We start from the raw sequence: 9,161 nt of genomic DNA on the forward strand, positions 1-9,161 counted from the left end.
CTGCAAAGGTCTTGTCCATCAAGCGTTGATATGTCGCGCATGCATTCTTCAGGCCAAAAGGCATCTTTGTGTAGCAGAAGATTCCAAGATCTGTTCTGAACGCTGTCTTGTCTTCATCTTCTAGCTTCATCTGCACTTGATGGTATCGTTTGTAGCAATCCAAAAAGCACTTCCATCGGTATGGCGCGAGAGAATCTATTTTTTTATCGATCTCAGGCAAGGAATAACAATCCTTTGGGCACGCCTTGTTGAGATCAGTGTAGTCTACGCACATGCGCCATCCGCCGTTTGATTTTTCGACCATCACAGGGTTCGCCACCCAACTCTGATATCTTACCTCTCGCAAGATCCCGGCTTTAAGCAGCTCACATACCTGCTCGTTCATTGCTTTTGTCTTGTCTGCCCCTAGGCTGCGCCTTCTTTGGACCTTTGGCTCGACAGATGGGTACGTGTTTAAGCAATGCTCGGTGATGTTGCGCGGAACACCGGTCATGTCTGCCGGTGTCCAGGCAAATATATCCATGTTTCGAAACAGCAGTTGCTTTAGACGTGTTCTGATGTCTGACGAAATGGCGTGGCCAATTGTCACAGTCTGCTCAGGGTATTTTCGGTTTAAAACCCATTTCTCTGGCTCGGTCGTGGAGACCTTTGCCGCCTTTGTTGGGCGCAGCTCTTCAGTTGACATTACTTCTTTCTTGGCATATATGATTGCTACTCCTGTCTTGGTTGGGAAACCTATCGCCGAATGAGGCGTTGAAGTCACCATGTTTAGCTCGCCTTGTGTTTCCCTACCAATAAGCACATCATGCCTCGATTTCACTGGCATTACCATGAAGTTCACATTTGTTGTTCTTGAGTGTTTCCCGTCAGAGAGCGTGACGGGGAAACTGATCTGTCCGAGAGGAAAAACCATCTCGTTGCAAAATCCAGACAAAGGATAATCGACAGGTTCGAGTCGCGCTTTATCCTCTTCATCCAACTGATTGAAACACTGTTCGTAAATGATGTCGGCAGTACTTCCCGGGTCTATGAATATGTAGTCAGTTTCATAATGCCCGATTATGCCGGTAATGACCACGGGACGTGTGGCGCGAGGTCCGCCGCGCACTACCGGAAATATAACTTGCTGCTCTTGCCAAGAAGGTTCATAAGGGCGTTTGCCTTTCTCTTTCGCGCTATACCTGGGTCCATTGACCATGTGAGTTTCTAGTCGTCGGACCTTTTTGTGGTTCCCTTCATCGTGGCGCTGGAGTTGACGGGTTTCCTTGCGTACATTCTTCACTAAATGGCTTAGCTTACCGCTTTTGAGCGCTCTCTCGATTTCTTGGCGCAAGCTATAACAGTCGTCGGTCAGGTGCCCTGAATCTTTGTGAAAATCGCAGTACAAGTTGGGGTCTTGCCCTTTCTTGTTTGTCATTGGTCTGGGTGCCTTGAAATCGACATTCTCCGTCATCAATACCTCCTTTGGAGTTTTTGTGAGCGGACTCCAGTGTTTGTCACGATTGTCGTCTCTGACCGCCTTCTTGTAACCGATTCGGTCAATCGTTTCTCGCGCATCTTCTCTGTAGCGCGGCCTGTCGTCACGGCCTCTTGGTCTCTCAGATTTCCAGTCATGACTCTTATATTTGTTACGCTTGTTGTTGTTATCGCGCGTACTTCCTCTTGAGAATCGATCTTCTGGGTAGTAGCCCTTTCCACCAGCGAGGGACTCCTCAGTTTGCGCGACGATTTTTGCGGCTTCCATTAGTTTATCCCACTCCTTTGGCATTCCATCTTTGCCTGTGATGGTTCTAATGAGACTATCGCAGCGTATAGCCTTTTTGAAGTGACAGCGCATGAGTTGCTCACTGACGCCGCCTATTTCCAGACACTCTTTGTTAAAACGCGTGATGAAGTCCTCCAGACCTTCACCATCTCTTCGCCAAATATCTTCTACTTCGGCTGTGTCACGTTGGTAGCGACGTTGTTGGCTAAAGTAGCTTAAGAATTGCGTCTTGAAATCTGTCCATGATTTAATCTTCCCAGGCGGAAGGCTGTCAAACCAGGCGCGAGCCGCTCCGGTAAGAGTTTGAATGAACAGGTGGCACCACATGGGCATGTTCCACCCTCCCATGCAGCCCACACTCGTGAATGTTCTGACGTGATCGTCTGGGTCAGTCAACCCATTGAATTTCCCAACAGTTGGGGGTAGTTTTTCTCGTGAAAGCGGCGCGAGTGCAATTTTCGAGATAAACTTGGAGTGTTCCGCAGCTTCCGCTGGTCTGTATGCCAGGCGGAAATCTCTTTCAGCTTCTTCTGTGTAGCCAATGTGTTGTCTTGGCTTGTAGTACTCATGATTTTTTGGTAAACGATTAAAGACTGACGATTCCTCGTCACCTTCCCATGTGGGATCATACGGGTCCGTTTCTTCCCATTCGTTGTTCATGTTGCACGGCGTGAGCCGGCTGTGAACAGGGCCTCGCTGAAGGTTCGACGGATAGTCGTAGTAACTATCCGTTTCCCCTCTTGTATCGCGCGTGTCTTGTACGCTTCAACGTCTTGTAGGGGGATGCCTGTTGATTCTGCCTTGTAGGTTGGCTGGCGGGGGCATTTGGCGCACCCCCTGACTCTGAGGGGTGACCAAGGACAGTTCTGCCGTCAAAACTGCTTGCTGCGCGATGAGCGATTGGTATGCTGCATTGATTGTGGCGATGTTCTTGGCATACCACGAGGCTGGGGTTTCGCCTTCTGGTAAGCCAAGTAATGCAGATACATTTTGAGGTGGCGCTGTGTTCGAAGGTCCTTCTCCGTTGTTCCCTGGGGTGACCACTTGGGTGATGCGGGTGAAGCTCCCGCGCGGACCCCCAGTATTGTTGATTTCAACTTCGCCGATTTCTTCGATTTGTTGGGCTTGGAAGTTTTGAATTCCTTCACCCAACGCCGTGTTAGAGTTGGTTCCGAAACCGAACTCTGGGATGATTCCTTGACCAGTCATAGTCGAAGGAAGAAAAAGATGTCAAAGGCTCAAATAAAGAAGATGAGGGTGGTTATAGAAAAAATCGGTGGACGCCAATGAAGAAACAGTGATCTAATTAGGGAGTTAATTAGATTGGTTTATGTTCCTTTCATGATGGTTAATCTTCTTAAGGATATTTGAGCTCCGACTTGGTATCAATCTTGCAAAACAGAACACCGTTACTCGTTAAGAGGGGAATGTGGGGGTTTCCCTCTTAACCAGGCTCCGGCGTGAGAATAAGCGACTGCTTTGAGAGTAATTAAGTGTAAAGAGTGAGAGCTGAGGGAATAGAATGTTTAACCTGTGTGATGAGGTCTCTATTTATAGCCGGAGAGGTGTAAGGGGTTATGGGCTGATGGGCCTTGGGCCAGAAGCGGACAACAAAACGGATATGCTCTTTGTCTCACTGGCGTCGACCGCTTAGTGGCTTCTAGACGCTCGTCGGTGCTGGCGCACCTTGATTGGAGCCACGTGTCATTGTTGTCGGCCTTGTTGTCCTTCTGTCATCAGCAGACAAGTGGAGATCGTGGGACAGTTGTCCCCGTCCTTTGATTGGTGCCACGTAGGCGTCCTTGTGTACTTCTCATCAGGCGATCGTGGCGCACGATTGACCAGAGCCTGCTAGACGCTCATTGACTCCTTTTACTGCCACTTGTACCTTATGTACCACTGTAGGTAGCTGTGCGCTTCCCTACTGAGTGGCTCTTGTTGGACAACAAACTAACCCGCGAGGGGTTAGCATGCTCATTTGTTCCATTGTTTTATGCTAAGTGCTGATATCTGGGCCTCTTGTGAGCCTTGCCTCGCGCGGGACAAACTACAACGCGTGTAAGTCGCGCGTGGATACTGTTAATAAGTTTTCTGAAATAAGGAGTATGGTTCCGCGCGCAACCTGGGCGGAGGTTTGCGCGACTTTTTGGGACCATACCCCTTCAAGTCCCCCCAGTCATGTGCTGCACCATGCGCAACGCAAGTGGTTGGAGCTCTGGACTTAATAAAATTAGGAGAAATAAGTGTAATAGGGGAAATGTTCTTTTGATCCTGATTGGTGTGGCGCACGTGGAAAATGTTGTTTTCAATTGCGCAAGTACCAATGCAGGTCTTTAGGGATTGCCGTTTGTCTGATCAGGCGCGCGGGTTTATTGGAGGTGATATGTAGCTGGCGCGGTTCACGTAACTTCTGCATGAAGTTACTTGCAACTTTTATGGCGGGAAACTTCGAAATTTGAACTTCTGACGGGTTGGTGAGATAAGTCGCTGAGAGCGACGTTTGAGTTGACCCCTGGCACGGGTGTCATCATGCCGCCTGCGGCGGTTGCACTTCATGTCAGGAGAGTGAGGCCCACGCGCGCGTGGTAACCGTCACCCCTGGTTTTCCGCTTGACGTGGCAACCTCCTGTTGGTTAGCCTAGCGGCGAACACGGCACGGTTACCCATCGCATTAAATGCGATGGGTATATATATCCGAAGAGAAGGTGAGAGATTCTCACTTCTCTTCGTTTCTTCTCTACTTTCCTCTCAGAACTCTTTGAATCTTCAAAGTGTTCTTCATATCTTCAAATCTTCAAACTTTTCTTCGAGTTTTACAGATCTTTCTGAAAAGATGAGTGAAGAACATCAGGAGGTTGCTGTTATTGAGGAAGGACCAGTTCCTGTCCTTAAATGGGACTTAGGTCTCTTCGAACAAATCGTTCGTAGTTTCCGATTCCCACCGGAGTGGGATGCCCGGTATCCAGCTCAGGGCCAGACCGCGGCTGATGCACCACCCGGTTACATCACTTTATACGAAGACTGCTTCCTTCAGGGCAATTTCCGACTGCCGGCGACCAACTTTATGGGCAGTATCCTTCATCACTACAACTTTCATATATCGCAGATGAGCCCACCCGGGATGGTGAGGGTAAGGCACTTCGAGTTCTTGTGTCATTCTCATGGCATTGAGCCATCTGTAGATAAGTTTCGTGCTTTCTACCAGTTGCAGAGGACAATGGGGTTCTTTTCTTTTGCGAGCCGTGGTGCGGCGAAGAAGATTTTACTGAACCCACCGAAGAGTTTCCATGACTGGAAACCTAAGTTCTTCTTTATCAGGGAAGAGGTTTTGCCGGTTGCCATGCCTTTTAGGGACTGGACCGAGGCCATACCGAAGGAAGATCTTCCCATTCCAAAAACTGCTCGGTGGTACCAGCAGCTAACCCCAACCCCAAATCGGGTGTTTGGGGAAAATGTGTTGGTTGCTGCTAAGATGAGTGACCAGTGGTCACCTAGCAGCAGGGAGGTTCCGGTTTTGAAGATCGGCGATCAAGGTTAGTTTCCTCTTTGTTGTTTTTTCAGTTAATCTGCTTTAATTGCTACTAACTTACTTAAGTGCATGTTTAGAAGCGCAACTCTATCAAGCTGCCTTCTCGACATTTGGTGGCTCCATGGGCGTTCGCCCATTGCGCGATGACGAGGAAAGCTGGTATGACCAGATTAAAGGCAATTTCATGTTTCCAGCTGCTGATGCCTTCGCTTCGCCGCCCACCGCTACTGAAGGTGCGCAATACCCTAAACCTCGTCCTTTGCGCTCTGTGACTCTTCCTGGGAAGGAGACTCTCTATCTTTCCAGCGAGGAGTCAGTAGGTTCTTCCAGCGGAGAGCTAAGTTCCTGGTCTAAAATCTTTGCAGGTGTGTTGCGCGACCTAGGGATTGACCCTGAGGAGAAGAAAAAGAAACCTGTGAAGAAGAAGAAGAAGGTGGAGCCTGAAGTGACCAGCAAGGGCACTGGCCCTAGTCGCGCGACAACTGCTGCTGTCAAAGGTACTCTTCGCCTTCGTCAACGTGACTTAGATGATTATGTGATCATCAGTGACTCATTTGAAGGCTTGTCACGTGTAGCTAAGGGAAAAACTGGTGCTGGTGGGTCGAAAAGCTCTGGGAGCGCGGGTTCTCGTAACCCTGAAGCTGGCGCGACTCCATCTTTTCCTGAAGATGACAAAGCTGAAGAAGAAGATGCTGGTGCCCAGCTTATTGGGCGGAAGAGGGGTAGAAGCGAAGCCACGACTGGTGTGGCTTCCGCCCCTACATCTGTTGTGATTCCCGCGGTTGGGAAAACGAGCAAGCTCTCGTTATACAAATTTTCTCCTGGTATGTTCTTCGCTTCTCTTCTGAATACTTTTCTCTTTGCTTAAATGCACTTGCTTTATTTTTTCAGAAATCAAGAAGACCCCTGAGAAGGGTGTCACGTTCAGTGAGGCTGCGGCGAAGAGGCCCAAGATTACCATCAAGTCCACTGACACTGCTGCTCAGGATGCCGCGAAGGCTGCTGAGGCGCAGCGAAAGGTGGAGGAGGGTCGGAAGAGAGAGGAAGAGAAGAAGAGGGTTGCCGAGAAGAAGAGGAAGGATGAAGAAGAGAGGAAGAGGAAGGAGGAGGAGGAGAAAAAGAAAGAGGAGGAGAGGAAAAGGAAGGCGGAGGAGGAGAGGGTGGCCGAAGCGGCGAAGAAGAGGGCCCTGGAGGAGTTAGAAAAAAAGAAGGCTATGGAGCGGCCTGTTAATGTTCAAGGGCCTGAGGTTACAAACACTACCCACTCCGCTCCTGTCATTACTTCTAAGGGTGCGGGTCGACATGCTTCAAGCAGCGCGAGCTCTGGTGGTGCAGGGGGTTTTAACCCGAACGTGATCGGGGCGAAGGATACCGTCGGCGATATCTATTATAAAACTTATAATGAAGAAGAACGCGGCGATGCTCCTCACCAAGCCCCTTGGAGCTTAAAGCAGAAAGATACATTTCATGAATTTGCCCCTTGCCGCGAGTGGTTCTTGAATTCGTTTACCCCTGCAGAAGTTAACCGGCAAAGGGCGAAACCCCATGAAATGTTATATCGCACCTTTATACTTGGAGAGGCCAACGCTCGTGCTGCCAACCACCAGATAGTCCGTGAATGGCGAACGATGGTTAGAGAGCACGCCGATTGGGAGGCTTATCGTGAGCGCTCGTTAAAGCGTATTGCTGAGTTTGAAAAGTCCAAAGCTGCTCTTGGTGAGGAGAGAGCCAAATTTGAAGCTGATAAGAAGGCTGAAGCATGGGGCCGTGAGGGCTTGCAAAAGAAACTCCACAATGTTGAGGAGCAACTGGCCAAGGAGAAGGCCGAGTTTAAACGTATTTGTGCCCAAGACAACGAGCGCGCCTATGCGGCTCGACAGAAGATAGTTGATCTTGAGGCTAAAGTTGCTGACTTAACCTCGAAGGTAGAGGAGGCGCAGGGAGAGAAGGCTGCCAAACAGCAGGTGGAGGTTAGTTTATTTGTTTTCCTTTATTCTTGTTGTGTTGTTAACAAATCGGCCTAAGTTGTTTTGTCGGCCTTCAGGTTGAATTGTCTGAGGCCAAACTACAGCTGTCCAGCAAGGACAGAGATCTCCATGCCAAGGACGCTGAGATTGCGGAGCTCAAACGTCGCTTAAACGAGCAAATTGACAGATGCGAGTCGTTGGAGATCGACCTGGAAGCTGAGAGGGTTAAGGCTACTACAGCTGATGAGGCGCGTGCTGTTAGCACTGCTGCGCTAAATGTAGCCCAAACCAACTACTCCGAGGCTCAAGGCATCGTCGATACGCTTGTCTCAGAAGCTGAATGGATGCGCACTCGTGGAGTAGTGCTGGTGAGTACTTTTTATGCTTCTATCTTGTTAACGGTTATCTTTAACGCTTTTCTTTTGTTGAAGGTTGCCAACTCCATCTTGAATGCTGGTGCTGGTCTTACGGATGCAGCGCGTGCGGTGGGTCACCGAGGTGGTTACTTAGAATGTGCCAGTCACGTTGAGCAGATACTAGGGCAAGAATTTGATGTAAGCCATTGCTCGGTGACTGATCGTGCTGATGCTGCGCTTGCACAAGCTGAAAACTCGTATGACAACCTTTTCTTGCCTATCATGGACCTGGTTGTGGAATCCTTGAAGAAAGACGACTGGTGCCAGCGCCTTAAAGCGGTCCTCGATCCACCAGTTACTGTCGAGTTATCCGATGAAGAGCCAGCTGGTGATGATGGTGGCGATGGCGATGGTGATGGCAATGATGATGATGGCGATGATGACGGCGATGATGATGGCGATGATGATGGTGACCGTCATATTGAATACGGTAGGCTGTTGATAGGCTTTTATGCCTCTTGTAATTTTCTTTTGGTAGTTGAATGTACAATGTTGCGCTGTTGCGCAAGTTTTAAATGATATGAAAGATTTTCGTTTTTTCCGTTGCAATTATTGCATTGCTATAAAACTTGGGTTAAATTAGCTCGAATAAATGGAAGTGTCCTTTATATAAAGGTTACCGCCCGGTCTCGCGCTTTGTTTGCGGAGGACCTTGGAGGCGATTTGAACAAACTCTGAGATGCTGGAGTGTTTTCGCGCTAATCAGAAGTTTAGCATGCATTTGTAACGAAAAAATGTAATAGAAAAACATGTCGTATGCGTTCATTAAGTCAAAAGTGGGCGCGCAGGCCTTCGTACATAATTGCTAGTGGCTTATAGCCGACGTAGGGAATTAAAATGGGGCGCAAGGCCGGAATAGATTACATATAACATTTGCGCAGTTGCTGCGCATTCCATGTCCTTGGTAAGATGTGGCCATCTAGGGTGCGTAACTTGTAGGCCCCTTTGCCCAAGACCTCATGTATCAGATATGGGCCTTCCCATTTAGGTGCCAACTTCCCTGGACGTTCCGCATTTGACGCTTCATTGTCGCGAAAGACGTATTCCCCTGGGGTGAAGGTACAAATGCGGACCTTTGTGTTGTAGTACCTTTCCAGCTGGGTTTTGTACTTGGCCTCTTTGATTCGCGCGAGTTCGCGCCTTTCTTCTAACAGGTCCAAGTCCAGGCGCCTTTCTGCTTCATTGTCAACTGAGTTGACCGCTGTCATACGAGGTGAGGGTAGGCCGATCTCCGCCGGGATAACCGCCTCTGAGCCATATACCAGGCTAAAGGGGGTTTCGCCGGTACTCTTCTTTGGCATGGTTCGGTGAGCCCATAAAATGCTTGGGAGCTCATCAACCCATCCTTGTCGCCTTGTTCCCAATCTGGCCTTTATTCCCTCGACGATGCATTTGTTCACGCTTTCTACTTGTCCGTTGCCTTGGGGGTGCGCAACGGATGTGAAAGTGTGTTCAATGTTCATTTCCTTCATCCACTTCTTGAG

At 49.2% G+C, this 9,161-nt stretch overlaps 1 protein-coding gene across 1 annotated transcript; it reads left to right on the forward strand.

Annotated features, from left to right (window-relative positions):
• Positions 1-4,598: 4,598 nt before the first annotated feature.
• LOC118490502 lies at positions 4,599-5,677 on the forward strand. The gene is made up of 3 exons (XM_035988168.1): positions 4,599-5,298; positions 5,372-5,610; positions 5,660-5,677. The coding sequence occupies exons 1-3, from the start codon at positions 4,599-4,601 to the stop codon at positions 5,675-5,677; spliced, it is 957 nt and encodes a 318-aa protein (XP_035844061.1).
• The last annotated feature ends 3,484 nt before the right edge of the window (positions 5,678-9,161 follow it).

This window comes from Helianthus annuus, chromosome 3 (assembly GCF_002127325.2).
Source record: "Helianthus annuus cultivar XRQ/B chromosome 3, HanXRQr2.0-SUNRISE, whole genome shotgun sequence".
Lineage (NCBI taxonomy): Eukaryota > Viridiplantae > Streptophyta > Magnoliopsida > Asterales > Asteraceae > Helianthus > Helianthus annuus.

What these genes read in the sequence shown, in the direction of transcription:
- LOC118490502 (XM_035988168.1), top strand. Translation starts at nt 4,599, where the DNA reads ATGAGTGAAGAACATCAGGAGGTTGCTGTTATTGAGGAAGGACCAGTT. An exon ending in TTTGAAGATCGGCGATCAAG is followed by an intron (nt 5,299 to 5,371) that starts GTTAGTTTCCTC and finishes GTGCATGTTTAG; the next exon opens with AAGCGCAACTCTATCAAGCT.